Consider the following 27,047-nt stretch of genomic DNA (forward strand, 5'->3'; position numbering starts at 1 on the left):
TCACCCTGGCCTCGCGGACCAGGTCGTGCGGGGTGCAATATTACATGGTGAACGATGAAATGTTACAGTGTTAACATCTCGGGTTAGCTCATACCCGGCTTTCTCATGGGAACGCGCTCGCAGCGGATCTACCAGGGCTACTGCGGCGGCAGGGATGCATGAAAGGCCCTCCAAAGGTGGGGGCCTCGTTACAGTGTGCTGAACTCACGCCATGTTTGCTAGACAAGATGGCTTCTAGGCCTAACTGAATTTTGGTATATGCAGGGAACGGATACGTGTGGGCAATGTCGTCGGCGGGTGAACCCTCCTCCACCTGGGCCCGGGTGGCATGAGGGGACAGCCACCGAGTCATGGTCCTCACCTGGGGAGAAGGCTGCAGGTGAGGAGGGCCTCGCGGCCAGTCCTCCCCTACACTGCTCCTTGGGTGGCAGACTTTCAGGGGTAGGAGATTTTGTTTCCGTTTCCTGGGTTTCAGGGGCTGTTCACAAGTGGGGAAGGAAGCTTCCTCCGAGGCTTTACACCCCCCTTCCCCTTGTGTCTCCTCCCTGGGAACCGGTGGGTTATCGGGGTGCTGCCCCTGTCATTGTTCTGGAGCACCAGGCCCAGAGTTTGGGGCATTCTGCGCCGGCATGCTCATCTGGGGGTTCTGCTGAGCCCTCAGCACGCGACCCAGCTCCTGTGCCATATTTTGGACCTGGCGCTCTAACTGTGAAACCCGCTCAGGCTGATACAGGGTTCTATTTTCTCCCCTGGGCTGATCCCGGGAAGAGTAGCTATCCCTTCTCTGGTAGTACCCCGGGTTGGGAAGATTTGGGTACCTCTCCACCCTTGTCCTCCCCTCTCCTGGATTAGGTGGTCTGGGGTCAGGGAAGTGGGGAAAGAAGGATGGATGATTTTGGGGGTGGAAGTTGGGTGGATAGCTGGGGAAAAAGTTCTGCCCAGGATTTGGGAAATTTCTGCCCTCCTGTGGGAAGTTAGGAGGGAAGTTCCGTGGGTAAGGTGCTTGGCTGGATCCCCCCCCCCCCTTGGGCTGGAGGAGTCCACACATAACCCAGGATGGGTCGTTTGCCTTGTAGCAGGGACCTACATAATCAGGGGAGTGAGGGATCCCATTTGTGGGACTACCTCCTTGACTCCCTGTCTGTGACCGGCCCGAAAACCTTCTTGGCTTGGAATTTTTCAGTGCAGGCACGTTTTTAGGCCCCCCCCATCTCCAAATCTAAAACGGGGGCAACCTTTACCTCTGCCACCTTGGCAGCAGCAGGGGTGCTGGTCGGTTTGGGGCTTTTCTGCGCATTACTTTTATTTTCTATGGGCTTCTGCACCTCATAGATTCGGGTGGCCTGTTCAATGACCCAGTCTAGCAACCTTTTCTCATGAAAATCTCTCACTAGCTGGGTCATGATGTATTTGGGCAAGGCATGGAAAAAAGTGTTAACAAATTCTTTGTTGTCTGTGCGCACCCTTTTTGTATTCTGCGCAAAGGCACGCTTCAACTCCTGCACAAATTCTTGTGGGGCCTGATCCTCCCCACATTGCAAATTGTAGGCTGCCTTGCGAGCCTCTTGGGGATTCCGGTGAACAGAAAACTGTTTCAAGATGGCCGCCCTATATGTGGACCATCTTGAATGGTTTTGGTCCTCCAGCCCCGCAAAGAAACTGGAGTATTCTGGGGAGAATGTCCATTTGACGTATTGCATGCAGCTACTGCTGTCTTTCAAATGGAAAGTCTCCATCATTTGCTCAAAGAGCTCCAAGTGTTCCCACACAGAATACTTGGCGTTCTTGTGATAAGGCGTGATGACACTCCTTATTGCCTTAATTTGTTTTAAGGGGTCCTTAAGCAAGGCCCTTTTTGCCTTATTGGCCTTCTTGGTTCGGGTAAGCCTGGTCCATTTATCCTCTGACTCAGAAGCACTGCTCCCAGAGGTGCTTGTCTGATCTTCTGATCTTCCAGGTTTTCCCGAATTCTGCAAGCCTGGGAATGTCCGGCAGAATGTGGGGACCTAGTCTCTGTGTCCTGGGACGTGCGGAGGAGTCTTCAGATTCCTCCTTGCTGCCCGGATTTGATGGGTACCCCCCACTGACCTAACTTGGCAGAGGTTTTCAGAATGCTCTTAGAGGGCCTACTTTCCTGGGGTTCCCCACTAAATTACACTGTACTTGGGTGCCCATACCCAGATGACCACCCATCCATTCCTGGGAGGTACTGGCCTATGAGCCCCACACTTTTGGCTGGATAGTAATCTGCCATCCCCGTGGCCCCCCTGGGCTCATGTGCGCCATGGGACATGGGGGTGGCAGAGTCCAAAGACTGGGAGAGATGAAGGCCTCTGGTACTAGGGCTCCTGAGGTTATGCTCAGGTGTTTCCCTTTCCCAGCGAACCTCATCTCTGTCAGCCCCTGCTCCCTGTTGCCATGCCAGAGCCTGTGCTTTCAGTTCCTCAATCAAGGCCTTACTAGACTCGATCAGTCTCTCCTGCATGGCTACCTGTTGCTGGAGCCTATCATTGTGCTGACAGAGAGACTAATTTTCCCTCTGTGCTTCCTGGTTGGTCTTGCCAGATCTTGGCCTTCAGCACATTTATCCTGTATGGCTCCCATATATAAATATAAATATGCCACTGTCCTGACAATCTTGTTGTGCTCATCCTTGGCTTTAGGGGGCATGTATAGTTCACGCAGGGCCACATGTAAGGGACCCTGATCTCACCATATATCTGACCCTGTTGCAGGGATCTAGGGTGTGATTGCCTGCAATCACACCGTCTGATCCTGTTCCGTCCATTCGCCTCTCACAAATAGCTTATGTAAGAGGTGCTCTCTGGCTATTTTAATGTCTAGCAGTGTTGTCATTCTGGAAATTGATTTCCTTCATGACTTGCAGAAGTTAGTAATTTATTTTGCAAAACAGGCCGTTTCCTTAGAGCGTTCCTTTGAGGAGTGCTTTTACAGCGTAACACAGCATGGTGATCCAACAGGATTTTTGTATCCTGTCAGTTAGCACACTGTATTAAGCTGCACAAGTGGTAGTTCTAATCCAGAATCCCGGACAAGCCCCCACTCTGTAAGTGACTTCAATTCAGCAATCCAACTAAGTCAATGCCTAGTCTGGGATGCCCAATGGAAGCCCTTATTTATATATTTTTATGTCAAGTTCTTAAATCTGGATGATGAACCCTTATATAACGCCCCTCTCTTTGAATCCCCCTGACCTCACTGAGCCAAGAAGTAGGTTGTTTTGCAAATTAAAAGGTTTATTGGAAAAATTAAACAATATATATATATCACACTTTTATGAATAAATTAATACTTGATAGCACACTTATGAGTATGAACAGTGATAAACAATGGATAATATTACAGTAGCACAATTCCTTAATTACTTAGTTGTTGGTATAGAAAGGATAAGGTAGCAGAGAATACTTTGTATGGTTTCAAGGAAAAGCAATGATGGAAAGAATGTAGCACAGAAATAAACTGGATATGGTTTCAACAAGAGATAATCTGATCACTTTTTGCCTTGTGACAACTCACCCCCCCCCCCATGCAATATGAAGAGATGGAAATGAGGGCACACAGGTTTTCAGGAATACAATCAAAAGCAGTTCAGTTCCCGTTCCCGCCAGCCATCTTAGAGAAACAGGGATGATTTTAAAACACAGGCCAAATATTTTTAAATGTGGTTGCAATGAAGTGAAAAATATGCTAAAAATCATTTTCATTCCCTATAGGAGATTCAGGGTAGGTGATAGCTACTTTGAATTAGTTCAGGTCAACACTAGCAATGATTCAGGAATGATTATCAGAGTGAAAACGAATTTCAGCAGTGGAAAGCAAGAAGCAGCTATTTTTACAAGTGGTAAAATTGAGTCAAATTGCAATTCGTGGCACTTTGTCCGAGTGCGCCGATCTTAGCTTTAAGATGACAGTTAAATTTTGCTTCTAGGACGTGCGGTTCAAAAGATACGGATGTTTTTGTGGAGGTAGATTTTCAGAAATAATGTCAAGTTTTCAGAATGACATGTGGCGTTTTTACAGGTTTGAAATCACAAGATGGACACAAAATTCTAAATGCAGTTCTATACAGGTTGAATGGATGGGATAAGATTACTTTAAACTAAGAGATTGGTTCTGTACAGTTCTTGATACTCACTCCTAGTTTTCAACTGGAATGCGACTTCGTCACGGATTTGGTCAGGATTGGGCTGCGGTTCTCTCTCCAGACAGTCTCTCGCACTGGTTCTGCTCACAGCGGTCTGGTCTGGGTCTGCTATCGGCACTGCACAGCGGTCTGGTCTGGGTCTGCTATCGGCACTGCACAGCGGTCTGGTCTGGGTCTGGATACAGCTCTGCTTTCTGGGTCTGGATATGGCTTTAGCCAGAATCAAACAGCTCGCCCAGCTGTTGAATAGTTTGGTTAGGTTGCTGGATTCTGAGGCCTGCTGAGAAGGATTCAGCTTTTGGTTCAGGCCTCTCTGCTTCAAGTTCTGGAGTCTATCTGGAGTCTAAGTTCTGGATATGGTCGGGCAGCATGCTGCGCAGAAATCAATTAAAGAGTGGAAAATGAATGTTCCTATCTGGGTCTCAGTGGTTCTTTTTATGTCTTTTGAAAGTTGGTGGGAAGGCTGATTTTCTATGCCCAACCCTCTGAGGATGCCGATAGGTTAAAGGATTTACTGTGACCTGACTGGAGAAGGGAATTGTGAGTCAGGATGAGTCAGAGTGATGCTATGTTTATGGCTTGACTGAAGTCCCTCCCCTTAGCATTTACTTAGAAAACAATTTTTCATAACCAAACATGTTTCCAAGTTGTTGAGAATACATGTACACATCCCAGATTAATTTAAGACAGTTCTCTGTTCAACCCTGATCTTTCTAAGAGCTTGGGTTCAGAAATGACAACATTTTGCACTTTTAGTGGGTTTCGCCATATTGGTTTTTCATCAAATCTTCCACGGAGGTACACCCCCTCTCTGCGCATATTAGAGTACGTTTTCATTTTTCTGATATAACTACAGTGTCTGCAATATTAATAAATCGGGGGGTTCAGTCTCAGAACATCACACAACATCCAGCTTAGTCTCAAATTGTGAGTGAAATTGTCATTTTAAGAATCTCCAAATTGTAAATTTCTGTCCGCTTGGTATAATTATTTATCAGTATTCTCACAAAACATATATTTGCTGGACTCTCTGAATCCACAGTCGTTTGTCTCCGCCCCTATAACCTTGGCTTGACTCAGAGATCAGATGTCTTGCCTTCCTCCAGAGCAGTGTTGAAAGTTCACACCCAAAATCAGCATACCCTATTGAGCTGAAGGCATCCTTTGTCTGTTTTTTCCTGCTAGCAGGGCATCAGTCCAGGGTGCCACTCTCCATTTGATTAACAGAAACTTGTGATTCCCTGCCTTCTTGTGTGGAGTTCTGAGGTGTGAAGGCTTCCCATGGACCGCAAACCTTTAGAGGTCTGAGCTGCATCAGGATACTGTTTAGCTTCTGAAATCCATGTCTCCTGTCAGAGTTTAGTTCACCAGCGCCGGTCAGTGGCAGGCTCCGGTACTGCACCCATTTTTGCCAGCTGTCCTGAATTAATACATTTCAAAAAGGGGATTTTACTTGATAGCGTATGATCCTTGCTAACAGTGTATTGATGTGGATTCTGCAGTAGAGTAATGTAGAACACCCAACCAGAAGTTGGATTTTTTGTTTGGTGGTTTTGTGCCCATGATTTTAGCAATTTTTGACATCAATTAAAACGGATTTTGAACAGCACCATATTCCTTTGCACTGGTTTTGCTCTGTGTGCAGCTAAAGGATAGGGTCTGGCAATGGTCTCCTGTATTAACACTGACAGAGGCAAAAGAAGATGGTGGCCTATCTGGCGAGCAGCATGCTTTCCGGGAGCCATTATGATGTTTCCTCTGCCAGTGATGCGCAATGATGTAGCAGGGCTTGGATGCGTGGGTGAAACATCCCACAGTTTCCAGCTATGAACAAAAACAGATGTTGATGAAGTAATGTCCTATAGCTTTCCTCAGGACTGGTTAGACAGAAAATTATAGATTAATCTTCCACATGTCGTTTATGGGGCCAGAGAAGCTGTGGGAACATAAAAGTGTATGTTTTTAAAAATGTCTACATAGGGGGGGGTGATTGAAAAAACAAAAAACACGTAGTTGTGCCTTAACATACCTGTTTCAAGATATTTGGTGCCTCAGGGCAGGATTCATTGTCAAAATGGCGGATTGGCGTCTCTCAGTGCGCCAAAACGAAAGGAGTCCAAAGGCTCTGGTTGCACACATAGTGTTGGCTGCAACAAAGAACAAAAGAACATTTGTGTTCACTGATCTGTCATTGAATGTAACAGAGGAAAAAGTGCATGGCATGCATTGATGCCCGTGGTGTATTTTAAAGGGTGATTGCACCACCTTAATGTGGAGAAACGCACTAACTATAGGTTCGGGGATGGTAAGTGCCCGTAAAGAAAATCGTGACGCTAAATTGCATGACATGGACTATAAAATGGGCTGTGGAGTGGTGGGGAAATGCCCCGTACCGCCCAACACCCAAGTGTGTGCTCTAGCGTGGGTACAGGCGTCTCTCGTTACCTGGTCGATGTGCAGGTTTTTCAGAATGAGCTGTGTCTCCCGTGGATCTCCGGACGTCCTCTGCACATGCGTAATGGTGTGCAGGGGAACGTGAGGGACCTAAAGGCGAAAAAGTATGCTGGACAGGAACCCAACGGCACGTCTAGCAGACGAAATCAAAAGTTTAATGATTTTTGCAGAGTCCCAGGGATGGATTGATGAAGATGAGAAATATTTCCTTACCAAAGAACATCCGATCACCCCGGCGTTTTACTGTATCCCAAAAATACATAAACACACTACCAAACCACCAGGAAGACCCATACTATCTGGAATAAGCTCACTCTTGGAGCTTTTATCCATATACAGAGATGTTTTTCTACGACCCTTTGTCAAAAAAATGCGATCCTACACGCAAGACACCACGGCAATGATACACCACCTCGCCAACATCAAAGCAGAACTAGACGACATCCTAGTTATGTTTGATGTGGAGGTGCTCTACACCAGTATCCCACAGAGAGAATGCCTAGAAATACTCAAAGTTTACTTGGATAAAAGATCAGACCAAACAACACCGACATCCTTTAATTTGGAATGTATACGCATAGCACTAACGGAAAATTTCTTCATGTGCCAAGGTAGGTTTTTTCAGCAAATACGGGGGACCAGGATGGGCTCCATTTTCGCACCGGACATAGCAAATCTATATATGGACCATCTGGAAATCAGCAACATCTACAATGAAGATAACAGATATAAAGAAAAACTGATAGGATGGGTCAGATACATTGACGACGTCTTCACCATCTAGAGAGGCACTCAACTAGAGCTAGAAGACTTCCACACATGGCTCAACACCATAGACCCGTGTATAAAATTTACTATACATTCGGACAAAACCAGCATTCCCTTTCTGGACCTTAACATCCAGACAACAAATGAAGGAGGTTTGATGACAACTCTTTACAGAAAACCTACAGACAAAAACACATTGCTCAATTTCAGACGTTTTCATCCCCAAGCTCTCAGAGAAAATCTTCCTTTTGGACAATTTCGTAGGATACGCAGAAATTGAACAACACTACCTGACTACGACCGAAACGGAAAATAACTAGAATCCCGCTTAAAAGCAAGAGGATACCCACCTAAAATCATAAGACGAGCACAGAGAACAGCTAGGAACACCAGCAGGGAAACGTGTCTCACAAAAAGATCAAGAGTGGAACATACTGACAAAATAACATGTGTCACAACCTTTTCACCAATAAGCAACAACATCAGCAAAACTATCTTAGCCAATTGGAACCTCCTTCAAACAGATGACTTCAGTCCAGTAAAACGCAGATTCGCATTTAAACTGAGCCAAAATCTGAGAGATCGGCTAGTCCAACACATACCCAGTCACTCCTCAGAAATCCAGACAAGCAAATCTATGGGATCTACCTCCTGTTATCGGGCATTTCAGATGCGGCAAATGCTCAGTGTGCAGCTTAACCAAAGACCAAAAAGAAATCTCACTAAACGGTTTTACGTGGAAATACAAATCCTTCTCTAACTGCCGGACAAAATGGAGCATATATGTTATAAGGTGCCCCTCTAACTTACTTTATGTAGGTAAGAGCAAAAGAGAAGTGAGACAACGCAAATGTGAACATAGATCGTGTCTAAAAAATGCAGTAGAGGATAAGCCAATGATAGCGCATTTCAGTAAATTGAAACACAAACACACAGATTTCCAGTGGTCAATCATCCAGACCATCAGTGAAAAGGAACGTGGAGGAGACGGAGACCTGGCACTCAGGAAATTGGAACAAAAATGGATCCATAGATTGGACACAATGAGAAATTGACTCAATATTTGCATAGAGTGGAATCCTTTCTTTTGAAATAGACCCTAACAGCAGCTTCTCTTTTTTCTTGGCATCACAGTGTAATATGACATATGCATACAGCTTGGTAGAACCTTCTACATCTTAGCCAGTTTTGCAAACATCACCTATACACTATGCATATATGCAGTTCCCTTTAACCACCTAACAGGACCAACACATATTGACATGCCTAAAATATTGTGTTACAAATGTTTTTCTAAACTATTTCTAAACTGTGGTTTTCTCTAAAATGTGGTTTTCCAAATCAGCTTTCTCCGGCAAAGAATGTTTCCTCAAAATTGGTCAAAAGGTTTTCAAGCATTTCAAGATACTTTTCATCAATATGCTTTTTATGTAATGAAATATCCATTTTTACCAAGCAATATGTACAATGCTCTTAAGTAACACTTTCACCCATTGTATTACGGCATCAGGGCATGGCTTTTGGCGGCAGCCCGTTACAAAATGACGGCCACTTTCTCATTTGCCATACACTGATGCGCACATGCAGTAGTGGGAACACTACTCTACTGCGCAGGAACCAGCATACTTTTTCGCCTTTAGGTCCCTCACATTGCCCTGCACACCATCGCGCATGTGCAGTGGACGTCTGGAGATCCACGGGAGACACAGCTCATTCTGAACTACCCGCACATCGACCAGGTAACGAGAAACGCCTGTACTCACGCTCAAGCAAGCACTTGGGTGTTGCGCGATACGGGGCATTTCCCCACCTCGCCACAGCCCATTTTATAGTCCATGTCACGCAATTTAGCGTCACAATTGTCTTTACGGGCACTTACCGCCCCCGCACCTATAGTTAGTGTGTTTCTCCACATTAAGGTGGTGCAATCGCCCCTTAAAATACCCCACAGGCCTCAATGCCCGCCATGCACTTTTCCTCCGTTACATTCAATGACAGATCAGTGAACAAAATGTTTCTTTTGTTCTTTGTTGCAGCCAACACTATGTGTGCAACCGGAGCCTTTTGACTCCTTTTGTTTTGCCGCACTGAGAGACACCAATCCGCCATTTTGACAATGAATCCTTCCCTGAGACACCAAATATCTTGAAACAGGTATGTTAAGGCACAACTACGTGTTTTTTGTTTTTTCAATCACCCCACCCCCTGTAGACGTTTTTAAAAACTCACACTTTTATGTTCCCACAGCTTCTCTGGCCCCATGAACGACATGTGAAAGATTAATCTACATTTTTCTGTCTAACCCGTCCTGAGGAAAGCTATAGGACATTACTTCATCAACATCTGTTTTTGTTCATAGCTGGAAACACAACTTTGAGTGTCGACTCGATAGGTGCATGTCTAGTAACATTGCACTCTCAGTCACTATGTACTAATCCTCACATTGCTTATGTCGATGAAACAGCTACATTATATGATGATACAATATAATGTCAACATGGACTTTTGTACTTATATATTTGTATGTTAAGAAAAGGAAACTGTTCCTTTTGTGTAAATAAATAAGTTTGTGTACTTTTAAGGCTGTGTTCTACTACAATAAAAACACAGATCTCAAGTACTAGGATCTGTTGACATGTGTTTTTGTGCCACACCTGGAAGTATCTCAGAGGAAGAGGTAGCCTGAACCCACTCCCTTCTCCACAGTATAATCTTTCCTCCAGATTCAGGCCCCTCTATAAAAATAAAAGAGGAAACCCCTTTCCCTCCTTTTACAAACCCAGGACGTGATGGCAGCCATCGCCAATTCCCGCTCCTCGATGAAGAAAAAGATGGACGGTATTTCGGCCGAAGTGTCCTTCCTCTTTCACAACCTCCAAAAACTCTCGGCTCGCACTGGAGAAGTAGAAAATCGTGTGTCCGGAGTGGAGGACTGCCTTGGTGGGGTGCAGCAAAAACTATCACAGGCACTAACGCACCTGAAAACGCTGGAAGCATGTGTGGACGAGAGTGAGGGCCGATCGCGCAGGAGCAATATCCGCAAACCGGGCCTTCAAGAAAACATGGAAGGGCCCAGTATGGAACTCTTCTTGGAACAATGGTTAGCAGATCTTTTTGTGCGAAAAACCCTCTCGAAGTTCTTCACCATAGAGCGGGCCCACAGGATCCCAGCTGGCAGACCAATTCCTGGATCGTCCCAGAGAACGGTTATCGCCAAACGTTTAAATTACCGTGACAGGAATGTGATATTATAGATGGCCCAGACAAAGGGATCGATCACGTATAACAGCAGCATGATCGCCTTTTTCCCGCACTACACCCGAGTGGTGCAACGAGCAAGACAGTCATTCGAACACCTCAAAAGGAAGCTGCACTTGATGTGATGTGAAATATGCCCTACTACTCCCGGCCCACCTCAGGATACAACACCAGGGCACCACTATCCATTTTACCGACCCGCAAGAAGCTTGGAAATGGGCGGAAACTCATATTGTCGGAGACTGGTCAGAGCCAGGGAACAGACCATGGAACAGACCACGTCAGGAAAGACCCGCAAGACAACCTATTCCACAGGAAATGCCAGAATCGGAAGGAAACGCGGAACACTGCGGACATCCAAAGGTTAAGGAGGCACAGCAACTACTTAATAGTTGAACTAGGGTGGGGCACTATCCCACCTGCCACCAGCCTCGCCAATGCTTTACCCGCCTTCACACTCTGATGTCGACGGCCAAGCTAGCTGCCAATAAACCCCCCGGCACCTCTGGGAGGATAGTAAGTACTGGGAGCGACTGAGTTTGGGCAGTTTATTTAGTTAAGTAAAGCTGTAGCGCTAGTTCCCCAGCGCCAACCATGTTCGCGTGACAGATACTTCAGGTTGCTGGGGGGCAAGGGGAAATGTTTTTAGACACATTCACAGGGTAGTTCCACCAGTTTTACAGCCAATCATGAGGCCGCCAATCGCCTTTTCCTGGGTACATTCAGGGTTGCTCCATGTCACCGCTATGTTCCCAATTGCAACCACACCAAACGCTCCTCACGCACGCCACCACCTCCTTCACAACAGAACCCTCCACATAGACCACTACTGACCATACGCCTCAAACCCCTTACATTTCTCACTTGGAATGTAAATGGCATGGGATCGAGTATTAAGCGTCGCCTGGTGATTCAATTCCTGAACAGGCGTTCCCCCGACGTGGCCCTTCTCACTTTTCCGTAGAACCAATTACCGTCAGGCGTTCCACACGGGGTACACTGTGGAATCCCGGGGTGTCCTGATACTCCTACATAAGCGACTCCCATTCGAGTTGAGTGCAGTGGAGTAGGATACCAGTGGCCGGTTTGTGCTGGTGTGGGGCACGCTTTGGGGGAAACATTCACAATTCTAGCAATGTACTCCCCACCCAGATTAGGGGAGGGCTGCTGAGAGAAGTGACCACCATGCTGGCTCATCACCAGCCGTATTTGTGGATCATGGGGGGGGGATTTCAACGACGTACAATGTAACACTCGTGACCGAACCCACATTCGGAATCGAAACCCTAACATACCTACTAGGCTGGCTACCTTTTCATCCGCACAGGGCCAATGTGACGTGTGGAGGGAACTCCACCCCGCAGACAATGGGTTTTCCTTCCTCTCAGGAACCCATGCGTCCCTGTCCAGAATCGACTACTACTTTCTCCCAACTTCCGAAGCGTGCAGGGTTATTAATGCAGAACTGCTCCCCCCTATGGAGATGACAATTCGTACGAGTCGGCCACGGCCCCCCTAAGACGTGGAGACTAAACAACTATTATCGGCGTCTTCCCGAATTCGTAGAGTTTATCACTGAGAAATCTGATGAATATTTTGAAATAAACGCAGGCTCTGCAGAGGACCCAGTCATACTATGGGAGGCACACAAAGCAGTGCTCAGAGGGGAGATGATCGCCTGGACGAGTAATAGAAGGAAAGAGCATCACAGGAAAGTGACCGAGGCAGAAGGGGAGGTGGAAAAATGGGAATCAAGGTATATTTTAGATACCTCCCCAGAGACACATCAATCTCTGATAAAGCCCAGGGAATCCCTTCATCACAAGGCACTAGACAATGCAAAACAGGCGCATAGGGAATCTAGAACCAGACTCTACGAGTGCGGTGATAAGGTGGGCAAGTAACTAGCCTGGTTGGAGAAACGTGAGGAGGGGCACAGATATGTCTGGCAGATTGTCAACAATGAAAACAGATCGGCCCAAACAGACTTGGATATAGCAGAGGCATTTGCTGAATTCTACGTGAATCTGTACAGGGCTCCAGCTGCCCCAACAGATCCGTCCCTCCTGGACTAAATCATTCTCCCACAATTATCAGAACAGCAACTAACAAATCTCGATAGAGAGCTGGATGAAACCGAGATAGTGGAGGCCATAGCTCAGTTACAATCCGGGAAGATGCCGATTCCCAACGGATTCCCAGTTGAGACGTGGAAGAGACTGGGCAGCGACAAGATGGCAACACCCCTCCATAAAATGTACCTCGCAGCTAAGGATCAGGGCATACTCCCATGGACCTTAGGAGGGCCAGCATAGTGGTAATCCCTAAACAGGGGAAACCCCCTGAATCGTGCTCATCATACATACCAATATCATTCATTAATGGCGAGGCCAAAATTCTTCCTAAATGTTAACCACCAGGCTGCAATCGGTCATATCCTCTCTGGTCCACCCGGATCAGTGCGGCTTCATGCCGCATAGGTCGACCAGAAGGAATCTACGCCGACTCCAATTGTTGCTGGTACGCCCCAACTCTCGAACCGCCACTGGCTCTTCTAGCAATCGATTTCGAGAAGGCATTCGACGCGGTGACATGGGGACGTCTGTGGACAACGTTGCGACGCATGGGGACCAGAGAAACCTTTATTAAATGGGTTCAGCTTTTATATGAAAGACCACAAGCGGAGGTTAGGGTAAACGGTTGGTCCTCCAGAAGCTTCCGATTGGGCAGGGGCGAAAGGCAGGGCTGCCCACTAGCCCCCCTCCTCTTTGCACTGGCAATCGAACCACTGGCGCAAAATCTTTGACAGGTCTCTGAGTGGTGTGGGTTCTGCTGGCCGGAGGGCCGCGAGGATAAGGTCTCCCTCTACGTGGACGACCTGTTACTCTATTTGAGTGATCCAAACCATGCAAGTCCGATAGTGACCCAGATGTTGACGACCTTTGGGAACTTTAGCGACCTAAAAGTAAATTGGGGAAAATCGCTCCTCTTTCCAGTTAAAGGAGATCGGGCAATTCCACAGAACGTCCCCTACCGAGTGGAGAGGGAGGGCTTTCGCTACTTGGGCATATGGATCTCTGGGAACCTCTCAGCCTACGTACCTCATAATCTGCACCCATTAACGGATCACTTCGTGAAAGATGTGAAGCACTGGATGCTTCTCCCCCTCACGATAATGGGCAGGGCAGCGCTTTTCAAGATGCTGGCAATCCCACGTTTTGTATATGTGCTGCAAAACGCCCCACACATAATACCAGATGCAGAATTCGTCTGAGTGGAGCCTCCTTAGGAAGCTGATATGGAAGGGTGGGCAACCCCGTATTGCGTTAACAACGCTGCAAAGGTCCATTTGGGAAGGGGGCATCGGGGTACCACACCTCCGGTATTATTATTGGGCCGCCCAGATAACAGTGGTCAACGACTTGCTTCATGGGGACCAGGAACTTCCACCTATCAGGACGGAGATGTCCATCGTACAAGACACCCCGCCACTCATCACACTGTACCAGAATCTTCCCAGATCCCCCCTCCCCCGCAGACTATATCTGCACATATCGCAGTCATTTGGAGGCAGGCACATTCACACATAGGTTGGGGGAATAAATTAACTCTAGCTCAACCGCTATGGTACAACTACATGCTCACTGAAGTGCAGAAACTTGGGATAATGACCCGGTGGGTTGAGGCAGGAGTGACCACAGTCAGGGATCTAATGACAGATGGCTCCATTCTCCCATTTGAGACACTGCAACAAAAATTTGGAATTCCTGAGAATGAGCGTTATCAGTATTTGTAATTGAGGCACGCCCACAACGGCCACAGGCAGGCACTCACGGATGCACCAGATTGCTCCCCCCTGGACCGTAACCTACTCCGACAATACATTCCCACCAAAGTCACGTCAATTCTCTACAAACCTATAAATGCATTTGCTACACCGGAACTGGCCAGCCTCAAAACCAAATGGGAAAGGGATGTAGGCCCGATAGAACCGGAGGACTGGATCACTTATGCACCCACGTGAGATCGCCATAGACTCCAGAATTCGATTGGTACAACTAAAGATACTGCACCAAGTCTATTACCCACGAGTTGCCCTGTTCAGATGGGGGCGAACCGCGGATCCCAACTGCTTGAGGTGCCGGGGGGAGGAGGCCACTTTCTTCCATTTGCTCTGGGAATGTCCCCGGATAAAAACCTTCCGGATACAATACTGTCAAAGTCAGACTGTCAGGGGTCCCGGACCGCACAGTGGCACTGGAACCGGCAAAGCTGCTGTTGGGGGTCCCAGATGAAAACGAATCGAAGAAATGGGAGGGTATCTTCCTGTCTAATGCAATGGATTTAATAAAGCGTGATATAGCACAAAAATGGGGAGCCCTGGACTGTCCAACCGTAGCCCAATGGTCTGCCGAAATGGTCACCTGCACAGCGAAAGAACACAGAATATATAGCACACGGGGGTGCCCAGCTAAGGCCACCAAGATCTGGGGGAAATGGGAGGAGGCTGTGGACTGAGAACTATGGTGGAGAGGCGGGAGGAGGAACAGGGAAGTACTCAATAGTGTAGCGGTGGGTCACACAGCTGTAGAGGCAAGTACGAAGCGACACAACAAAACCTCACGGACTGGACAAGGCGACAGGTGACAGCGGGGGCGGGGGGATGTTTGTATTTTGTATTTTGTGCATTGTTATAAAAACCAATAAAATGTGATATTAATAAAAAGGCAGTAAACCTCCATACTGTGAGCCACATGAAGTAAGCCTCTCTGGAGGCCTAGCACCCTGTATCATCATGGTACACACCAATAGATGCCAACACACCTTACACATGTCCCTCAAGATATTGACGCCCACTTTCATGTCTCCCAAAAGGCACACAAGACACCCAGGAACCCTTGCAAGGTACCATTACCTCCGGCACACCTGCACCATCAAGCTGTAAAAAGGTCACAGTGCATGCATCAGCCAGGAAGGGGAGTGTCTCCAAAACACTTCAGTCCAAGGGCAGAGTATCAGGCACCTCCATGGGCACTGGCACACGGGCCACAATTGAACAACATACTGTGGCCATGACGGAGGCTACTACTCCACCCGCAGTGGATGCACCTGCCACCACTGCTTGGGAGTCAGGGGACAAACACACCCACCCAAGTTCCGACGACATTCAGGCATGGGCCCAGTCCACTGCACCCATTGCCACTGTGCCCATTGCCACTGTGCAGCCTGAGTCTGCCTCCACTCACTCCAGTCCTGCTGCATCCCCTGCGAGATAGTTCTCACCAGAATCCTCCCCCATACCCAGCATCTCTCCCATGCAGTCCTCACCGTCCCCCTTGTCATCTTGCCATGGCCTCTGTTTTGACCACTCTGAAGACACGGATAACCACGACAAGCAAGCTGGCTGGGCATCAGGCATTGAGGGAATGTGCTCCCAATCATCTCCTGGGCCAGTGCAGGCCCCCATGTTCAATACCATATGCGAGGAGCTCGACAGGATAGAGCAGCAGCCGACAGAAATGCATTCAATTGCCCAAGAGCAATTGTGCCATTCACAGGCAATGCGTGATGCGATACAGCGAGCCTCCATGCAGGTGGCCACTTCCATTGACCGTCTGTGACGACATGCAGTAGAGTCAACTGCAGGTAACACCCTCGTCAGTCAGAGGATGTGGGAGCTGGCTGAACAAATCTCGGCCTCGCATGAGATCATGGACTGAGGCATTAATTTGACAATGCAACATCTCTGGGGCAGTAAGAATGTGAGTTCTGTGTCAGCCACCCCTCCCAAGGGATCAGTGAGCAGCACGCCGCCAAGGCACTCACAGTGCCGCATGACTCGTGCTCCCCTGCCCATGCAAAAAATTGACAAGAGAAAGGGATAGCACACAAACACATGGGACAGACTGTAGACCACGAGTGTGTGGGAGGGGTGATGGCATTTTGGATGAGGGTGTAGTGTGGCTTATGGCGTTGAGGATGAGGTTGTGGGGTGGGTGATGGAGTTGGGGATGAGGGTATGGGGTGGGTGATGGCATTGGGGATGAGGTCTTTTCAATTTAGATTAAATCTAATCTAAAATCAAGTCAATGTTTACAATGTTTATTCAATGGTAGTGATGAATGCGCATTCAGTGAAGTGTCACAGTAGCGTGAGAGAGCATAGGTGCAGATTTAGAAATAGTTGTCCATGAGGTCCTGGCAGACAATACGTCCTTCCCTCGTCTCCCTACATATGTCCTGATGTGCCCTGTTTTCACCAGCAACATGTGGAGGCATTTGAATGTTCTATTGTCTGCACATGTTGTGCCGCATAGCGCATATCATAATGATGTTACCAGCTTTCTCAGGGATGTACATGAGTGCACCAGCGTTCTGGTGGATGCACCTTAATCTAGCCTTCAGCAGTCCGAATGTGCGCTCAATGCATGTCCTGGTCCTCCTGTGAGCCTCATTCTAGGCTATCTCTTGCAGTGTACCAGGGTTCCTCACAGGTTTAACTGCGGATAGTCTCAGTCACCTACAAGAAATAGGATATACAGTGTTAGACATGGCCGTTTGTCTGTCGAGGTACATGTATGTTGTCCTATTGTGCTGGTGGCCTATGTGCGCTCATCTGTGCACGTGGATGATGCACCTTGCATCAATTGTGGTGGGGGGGCATTGATCTACAGAGTGCACTTGTACAGTGTGTACAGCATCATTCATCATGTGTTTGTCTATGCGCTGACATCACTCATGCTGTTGACACTATGGCACTGGGGCTAGGCCATGTAACGCCATGTATTGGCAGGGGCCTTGCTTGGTGTCACTAATTGCTTGTCTGTTACCTTGCATGCCAGGATGTCATGAGGGGTCGCCTGAGGTCTGTATGTGGACTGCGGTAAGTCGGTCATAGCCTATTCATTATTTTTTTGGTGATGCACTATGGGACTTGTAGTTTCCTCACATTTGTTCTCATTCCGTTTTCCATGTGTGTCACTGTGCTATGCCATTGTCAGATGACTAGAACTACTTGGCCACAAACCTGGTATTCTGTCCTCTGTGTATGTTCACGTACACTGGTAGCGTGCTGTTACACCTTATCATGGCATTATGTGTGGCACCAGGGAATTGGGCACTGCAATGGCTGATGATGAGGTTGGCATCCCATGTCATCTGTATATTCATGGAATGGAATGGAACTGTGTACTGTTTCCGGTATGCCTGCTCCACTGCCTGGGGGGACAGGGGGAACTAATGGCACATGTGTACAATCCAGTGCCACTATGCTGTTGAGGAACTGGGCAATGGCGTAGAAGCGTGCTTGGGCTGCATGCACCTGCGCCTCGGTAGTGGGCATGGAGATGTGAGCACATCCAGGACTTGCTCCAGCACCTTTGAGAATGTTGACTTGGACATTCCATGCAGTGTCCCAACAGTGTGGTGAAATCTGGCCGTGACACAGAAGTGTAGGACGGACACACACTTTACTACGGGAGGATGGCAGTTATGATCAGCCTTGATCAGGGTCAGCAGGTCAGAGCGATAAAGTGTCCCCAATTGGTTGTCCGTCAGTGTCCGTCAGTGTCCATGGGGATGGGCGGACATGCAGTATTGGTGGCCTCTGCAGCACAAGTCTCCTGCGCTTTTGCAATGCCTGTTTCCTTCCCTGTCGAGGACTTGCATGCTCCTGTAGCTCAGTGGATAGTAGCAGATTGTGGATCCCATAGTCAACGTGGGGTTGTGGCTACATGTTTCTTGGATGCCTGTTTGTGGAAGGTGTGGGATTTATGTACTCCTCCAGAGTGGATTGGATGCATCTGTGACTTAATTTCCATCACCTTTATGCATTTTTCGCCACCATTTAGGTGGAGGTAGCTGCACTGTGTTTTTGTCTGAATTAGAGCCAATTGTCGGTGGTATTTCAGCTGTATTTCCACTTGGCATACAGTGGAAATACCATTAATGTTTCCAGCGGTAATTCAGACTATGGAATTAGCCTCAGTGCTAATTCCGCCATATCTCTGTGGTAATTCCGCTGCTGGTAATTCCACTGATGGAATTAGCGCCAATTTTCTGGAAAGCATTATTCGGCAGTGTGATAAATGTGGCAGTAATTCTGTTATTGCCACTGTATCCTCTTACCGCTGAACTCGTAATGAGTCCCATTCTGGGGCACAGAAGAGAACCGTGTTGGCTTTAATTCATGCCTGGATGGATGGCTTGAATGTAAAGACATGCTCATTAGGGTGCCCACTTCTCAAATTGCAGCGAGTCTTGGATGTGTTGAAAGCTGATTTTGCTGCCCTGCCCCCTGCCAGGAGTAATTTCTCTTTCCTTTCGGATGCTTCAGCATACATAATCTCTGTCTGGAAATCTAGACATGGAAAGAAATTCCATAGCCACAGAACAAATCTGTGGGTCATCCTCCAACATTTTCAAAATCTGCAGGACATTTCTAAAATCTGTGGGCAATATCCAAAATCACACATTAAACAATCATTATTTTTCACTGAAGTGTGTGCTCCTTGGATTTAGACTATCTACCTCTGCTGGCAGCTAATCAATCATATGATGTAAACTACAGTAACTCCTGAACTATGGATGCACAGAATCTATATCTTGAGCAGGCAAACGATGCCTCATCAGCACATGGATACATTGTTCAGGCAACCCTTAACCTCGTTTGTGTCCACGACTGTCATGCTCCTGCCACGAAGAAACAAGTCATCCAATATCACTCCATGGTTATGGAATGCATGGACAGGGGATAGAACAAGCTGTTACTTTAGTGAATTGATTGTCTTTGATTATAACAAGTGCTATATAGTTGAGCTATTACAATTTTTCTCCTTTTAACAGCAATGCAACTTAAGAAGTTAGCTACTTACCTATAAGCATGTTCACCAACATTATTACACAGTTCACATTAAAACATTGTGTTGTTAATCTTTTTTCAGCCCGCAATTTGGACCGGGTTAACCTCCAAGGATACACGGCCTGGTCTGTAATGGATAATTTCGAATGGATTTTCGGATATAATTTAAGGTTTGGGCTGCACTATGTGGACTTTTCAAATCCCAGCCGGCCAAGGACTCCCAAACGTTCTGCCTTATACTACGCTGAGGTGATACGGAATAACGGCATCCCATTGCCGAAAGAGGATGAATTTCTGTACGGGCAGTTCCCGGAACACTTTGCATGGAGCGCAGCGTCTGCATCTTACCAGGTTAGAATGTATAATACGTGTAAAGCTGTGGTACACACATATATTCATGCATGTTGCTGTTTTCCTCCTACAAGGTATGCTCTGGCACCAGAACTAGCCTGATACAAAACATGACATCATACATGGCTTGTGCTAGCTAGTGAGCATAGTACGCTGTCCTGTCTGTTTGACCTGTTTACACGAGGCCCTATTGGGGCAGGGTCGTGAAATCAAGTAGTGAAAGTCACTATTGCTCTATCCATCCTATTATCTCTGCAAATACCAAGATCCACAGGTCAAATGCTTAATAAAGTTGATAAAGTTGCAAGATCCAAGAGTTCTCAACTTGATCTTGATTGTGCTAAAGGAGGAGGGAAATTGATGTTACTACAGTTGACCAGTGCCTTTTGTTTCAAAATAGGGGTAGTTTAATTTGGCAACATTATTAGATATCAGATCATTCGAGGCATACATTAAGCAGTGCATTGTATCAGCTAACACCCCCCTTCAATCTTAGTGATACAAACCAAAGATTGTGGAACCCATTTTTGAGAGGAAATCATGAAATGCCATTTCTGCACCTGTGGAAGCTGTCCCTTTATATACATACAGCATCATTTTGATAATAAGAGTTACATTCAGATTTAGTTGATTTTTCTTACTGTCTGCGCAACAAAATGACTTCTTCCCTGGCAGAAGTACAAGGATGAGTAGCAAGTAAAGTAAACTGCCTGCTCACTCCTCACACTTAGACAAAACAAGAGTAATCCCAATCGTAAAGGTGAAACAGGCACAGTCAAGAGATATACCTCCTTTGTATTAGTGGTAACGTGGGCTGACTGCAGACTATACTCTCAAGTGGGGTGTAAATGTAAAACATTAGCAAGCCAGATAGCAAAGTACAACAGTTCAAAATAAAGTAATGGCCAATCAAGGTTCTGTAAAAATATATATACTTAATTCAGCACACCAGGGATTCCAAGAATGGCGGCCGGCGTAGCAGGACATGGGCCTCATCTCGAGTTCGGCGGTAATGCGGCTGTTTTCGCGTCAGACGTAAATAGCGCTAACGCCAAGGCCCCCGGCGGATAAGCCGCCAAATCACGAGTTATCATGCACGTGCCCCGGTCTATGGCGTTATCGCAAATAGCGCGAACCCTTAAATCCGGCGCACCGTGCGCTACCACCATATCGCACTAATAGCGCGCGCTATTAGCGCGCTGGAAAGGCGTCACCGCCGGAACGGGAAACAAAGTGGCGGCCATCTTGGAAATCACAATCCGTCGGATATCAGAGCCCCTGGAAGCCATCCACGCCATCTAACACCAAAACATGTCACAGGAGCGCACTAGGGGCAAGACTGCCCTGGACAGGGTGAGAAAGCCCAAATTCAGCGACCAGGAGCTAGCTGTACTGGTGGAGGAGGCTGTGACACATCATGAGGAGCTGCAGCAGCGCAAAACCAGTGGCCAGCGCAGAGCACAAATTTGGCGCACCATCAGCCAAAGGGTCACTGGTGTGGGGCACGTGCCCCGGGATGTGAAGGATTGCCGCAAGCGCCTCAACGACCTGCGTGTGAGAGTCCGCAGCATCCTGTCACAGCACAGGAGTGCAAGCAGGGGCACTGGAGGAGGGCCACCACCACCCACACCGGAACTCACACCTTGGGAGGAGAAAATGACTGCCCTGATAGATGTTGGCACCATCGAGGGAATTGGTGGAGCGGAGGCAGGCACTGGCATCGATCCAACTGCAGGTGAGTCCCACCCTCGAATGCATGCAACTGAAAGTACCACTCATGCAGACCCTGAGTGAATGAATGTCAAGAAATGTGTGTGAGGAACTGCAGACACCCATAAGTGAGGCCTACATCCATTGAACCGTAGTGCTGCCTAGACGACCCTGCACGTGCAGTGCATAGACATCCACAGCCATGGGACAGCTACGTAGAGTTTGAGTGTGCATGAATACACCCCCAAAACCCTGCGCGCAGTGCACCCCAACCACGCATGCAATCTTGTCACTCAAACATTCCCATGCAGTGTACCTCCATACTCACTTACACCAAGCACCACATGGCGACTGAACAGAATGCAAGTTGAATGAGTGATTGATACTGTCTTCAATCCCACTTGTTAGCATGAACTGCATTACACAAATGTAGGTAGCATTGAACTCAGACCACACCCTATGTACTCCACAGGCACACGTCAAACCCAACAGGACGAAGATGATGGGGAGGAGGCCACACCAACACAGCGCCCACGGCAGCAAGCCTCCACCAGCACCACCACCCCACAAAGAGGCCGCACGGAAGGGAGACGACCCAGGCCACCCCCCACTTCACCCCAACGCAGCCCTACCAGACGGCAGCAGCACCCACATGCCCACAGGGAGGCCACCGCAAGCTCACCCCAAGCCACCAGACACAGCTCCGATGCAGAGGGACTGACCTGTGGATCGGAGCCCGACGTGGGAGTTACACCTCCATGTGCTCAACATGCAGGAGGACAGCATTCACCCGGAAGCAGTGATGCAGAAGGGATGGTCGCACCACAGGGAACCTCAAGGCCTGGCACACAGCAAGCACAAACCCCACACGTGCATGTGCGTCGTGTCCACACACCACAGCCGGACGAGGACACGCCATCATATGGCAGCCCTGAAGAACGGCACTCAGAGCCTGGCAGCCCAATCCAAGCCGGCGCCATGTCCCCATGCAGCCCCCCCGACAGCGCACAAGTGGCAGGCCAGCACATGACACACCAGGGGTGCCCTTCGTCACAGGGGCAGCAGTGATGGGCCGACTCGACGTGATTGAGGCCAAACAGGCCAGGGTAGAATCAATGGCCAAGGTGCAGAGCCGGCACATCAAGGCTGTCAGTGCATCTATACGCCATGGATGCAAATACATACAATGCACACACACGCACAGTCGTAGAAAAATGTACCGCTGCCCTGACAGGGTTTGGACAACGAGTGAGGGAGTTGAGCGAAGCAGTGTCAGCACTTGCTGAGCAAACAAGGGAGGGAAACAACCTCATGCGACAGCACATGCAGGCCACCGGGTCAGTACCTTCAACATCAACCACACCCACGGAGGGTTCCCTTGAGCCATCTCCTAGGCACTGGTCTATGCGCCACCTGAGGTCACGCACACCAGAGGGGCCCGGAAAATGAAAGCGCCCACGACCATCCTAGTTGTGCATGGCATCGTTGTTGGTGCCCTGATAAGACACATGCACCTATCTGCACAGTTGTGGGTAGTTCACTGGGGGGGTTGTGTGCTGGGTGTTCACTGTGGGGAGGAGGATTGAGTGCCGGGTGTTCACTGGGGGAGGGGGGATTGTGTGCCGGGTGTTCACTGGGGGAAGGGGGGATTGTGTGCTGGGTGTTCACTGGAGGGAGGGGGGTTTGTTGGACTGAAAATAAATCATGTTTGAAAAATCACAAAGCATGGACAGTAGTGATTGTTGACAAAACCAATTTAATGTTGAAGTGACATCGGTTCAATTTACCCATCACCCGTGTTAGAAAAATGCATCAATCAATCCCTGTCTGGCCAACCTCCCCTCCCTCGGCCCAAACCTTTGTGCATGTGCAACACCTTCTGGCACATGATCACCCTCACTCCCATCCTCAGGTGGCTGCACATGAGCCTCAGGGGGCAGTGGCACATTTCTGCGACAGCAGATGTTGTGCAGCAAGGCACATATCAGTACAATTTTGCCATCTTTTTCTGGTGCATACATAATTGTCCCTCCCGTGCGGTCGAGGCACCGGAAGCGTGCCTTCAGCAGTCCAAATGCCCTCTCCACGCAGATCCGTGTACGAGCATGGGCAAGGTTGTATGCCCGCTCCGCTGCCGTGTGTGGATGACGCACAGGGTTCATGAGCCACGTGTACTGGGGATATCCAGAATCACCTGCAGGGGAGAGAGAGCCGGTATGGGGAAAAGGTAAGTCCAGTGGGTGTACAGAGCTCTGTCATCAGTGTCATTTTGCCATACTTGCCATTAGGTCTACACCATTGTGGAGTGTGCTGTTCTACGGGCACAACTGAATCAATGAGGTACTCTTAACTTGGTACGCCTATGTTTCAGGATGTAACAGTACTCATTCAATTGTCACTGGGTAAGGGGGCCCTTCCATCTACTTCTGCATGACAGAAGTGGCTGCCTCATGTGTCATTGCCATTCCATTTGGCTGCAGTTGCATTAGCTGGTTGTCACTATTCTGTACAGTTCTCCATGCATTTGCTTGGCCATTCTGGGGACAGTGTTCGTGGGATGTACATTGCCATTACTCAGTCTGCTCATGTGTGGTGCATTTGTGGATGTGGCAACTTATGGGTTAGATTTTCATTACTGTTGGGTGGGCAGGGTGGGATTTCTGTACTGTGTCAGTGTTGGGAGCCATAGTGCTACTGACAAAGGAGGCTTTATGGTGGTGGGCCTTCCTTATGTCACTGTGCTGCCACATGTCTTTTACATCCTGAATGGGTGTGTTCTGCTTTGTTGGACATGTCCAAGGTTTTTCGTGCAAGATGCTTGAATGTGAATGCTGCAGTAATGGTGCTCCCTATTGGGAATCATGGATTTCATTGTGTGTGACCAGCCCCATCAGTTGTGGATTGACATGCATTATGGTATACATTTCTACTCACCCAGCAGCCATGTGTTTTGCCCTCGGTGCCTTTACATGTACTCCGGCAGGGTACTGTTGCACAGGACCATGGAGTCGTGGGTGGATACTGGGTAGCGGCCACAGCAGTGGCTGAAGGTGAGGTCAGGACCGCATGTCATCTGCACATTGAGGGAATGGTACTGTTTCCGGTTTCTGTAGGCTACCTCATGTGCCTGGGGTGGTACGAGTGCCACATGTGTGCAGTCCAGGGCTGCTATTACATTCGGGACTTGGGCAATGGCATAGAATTGACCCTTCAGTTGGTGCACCTGTGCCTGTGTGGCTGGCAATGCGATGTGCTCGTTCACATGATTCAACAGTGCATCGAGCACCTGTCCCAGCATGGCACTGAATGTGGACTAGGCCAATCCATGCATCATGGCAACGGTATGTTTATAGCTGCCAGTCCCAAGGAATTGAAGCACAGACACGAGCTTCACTAGGGGGAGGTACTGCTGTGCTGGTGGCTATGCGGCTGCCGATATCGCCCTGGATTGTGTCCAGCAACTGGGTGATGGTTGCCCTGTCCAGCCGATATTCCATCACCAACTGCCCATCAGTCAGGGCCCAGGGTGTTGGCCTGACCCTGGGGATGGCTAGCCACCTTGCTGGTGCTGCTCACCTCCTCCTTCTCCTCATCACCACCACCACCCCCTGCGCTCCCAGGGCCCTGCCCTGGTTGGCTGGCCTCTGTAGCTCCAGGTGCAGCAGGTAGAAGTCAACATCAAGGCTCCTGGCTCCAAATGGCAGCATGGTGTTGGTGAGGGTGTGTTGTGCAGGGGTGGGTCCTTTGTAGGCCTCTTATTTGCATTGGTTTCACCTGGGCCCTTATTGCTGTTTCCTCCCTGCTCCTGCTGGTGTAATGGTGTTGGGGAGGGTGTGTTGTGCATGGATGTGTCCTTTGTAGGCCTCTGATTTGCATTGGTTTCACCTGGGCCCTTATTGCTGTTTCCTCCCTGCTCCTGCTGATGTAATGATGTTGGGGAGGGTGTGTTGTGCATGGGTGGGTCCTTTGTAGGCCTCTGATCTGCATTGGTTTTACCTGGGCTCTTATTGCTCTCTCCTCACTGCTCCTGCTGGTGAAATGGTGTTGGAGAGGGTGTGTTGTGCATGGGTGGGTCCTTTGTAGGCCTCTGAATTGCATTGGTTTCACCTGAGCCCTTATTGCTGTGGCCTGTGTTCTGTTACCTCCAGCTTTTTGCTGGGGGTATTTTCGGCGGATTATCCGCCGCTTTTCTGGCGCTAATTGCGCCTACGCCGGACTCGTGATTACTAATGTTTTAGCGCAAATGGTTACCGGCACTTTTACAGCCGACATTTGTACAGCCGGCTGTACTTGCACCGGCTGTAATAGTGCCGGCGGTATTTGGACTCGTGATCCGACGGACCCTTGAAATCGGCACTGATAACGTTACCGCCGATTTTAAGGGTTACCGCCAAACTCGTGATGAAGCCCCATGTGTGAGCCTCTCCGTCCCCACTGAGCCACATAAAGCAAACAAGTGATTCAAGCGTGCCACAGTGATTGTGGGGTCACATGAAGGGAGGATAATTCCCAATCCGGGAACCAGGCGCTATTGCGACCTGTGACATGGACAAACCTACGGGTGACCTGAGAGCCGATGGGAAAACGAGAGGTGCCGACAGATGAGAGGCGCCGTGTAAACCACTGAAGCTTCCCCGTCCTCACGGTGGATAGCAGAAGAAGGGAACCAAAGGCTGCAGAGCCCACCCCCAAGAGAATGGCCACTGAGAACCACAGGGCCAACGGGGCTGAGCGGCAGAGGGAATAGAAGTAGCCGTCTCTATGGCCGTATGGGAAACAGAGTGCAGAGCGGAAACCCAAGTTCAGAGCAAATCGAACAGGTACGGCACCCTTCAGGGGAGGGGAGAAGCGAATCAGCCTGACGAGAGTAAAGCAGAGCGGGATTACAGCACAAGGGGATATCAGCTACGCGAGGGAGCTCACAGGGTATTCAGCACCTCGGGAAGACGTGAGGCTCTGTGAAAGGTCTATTCCCCTTTCGGTGGAGTGCAGAGGAGGGGACCGGAGGCGGCATTGTCCATGTACCGCAAGGTGGGAACATCCCCACGATGCTCGTGGTGAATCGAGGACGTAAAGGAAACCTGAATTGAGGCAGATACAATCCTCACCCATATTGGCAGCCACCAGGAACCAGTAAACCACAGGAGCTGAAGGGAAAGGTGAGAACAGAGGAAAGCTCCTTCAAAGAGGCATGAAACCGGGGGGGAACAATAATGATTCAGGCCAGGGTGCAGGCTGGTGACATTAAGAACGCTCTCAAGTTCAGCCGACGACCCTCTCAATCCAGATCCTGTCATCGGCCGAAAAGTTTGGTTTAGAGACCATCAAGGCACAAGGCACACAGGAGACAACTACACCACCCTCATGTCCAAAAGCAGAGGGAAAACACTGACGGTAGTGCAGAAAAACTTAAAGAGAAGCTCAGACAATAGCATTAAAAAACTGTGGGCCCACGGAAGGCCACCGCAGCTCACCGAAGGAG

At 48.7% G+C, this 27,047-nt stretch overlaps 1 protein-coding gene across 1 annotated transcript in view; it reads left to right on the forward strand.

Moving 5' to 3' along the window:
* LCT (lactase) overlaps positions 1 to 27,047 on the forward strand; it is a 436,501-nt gene that overhangs the window by 341,942 nt on the left and 67,512 nt on the right. The window contains exon 11 of the mRNA XM_069613984.1: positions 19,587 to 19,855. Coding sequence (XP_069470085.1) covers positions 19,587 to 19,855 — 269 coding nt within the window. The remainder of the gene's footprint in view (positions 1 to 19,586; positions 19,856 to 27,047) is intronic.

The sequence above is a fragment of the Ambystoma mexicanum genome, chromosome 9 (assembly GCF_040938575.1).
Source record: "Ambystoma mexicanum isolate Mex_15411 chromosome 9, UKY_AmexF1_1, whole genome shotgun sequence".
NCBI lineage: Eukaryota > Metazoa > Chordata > Amphibia > Caudata > Ambystomatidae > Ambystoma > Ambystoma mexicanum.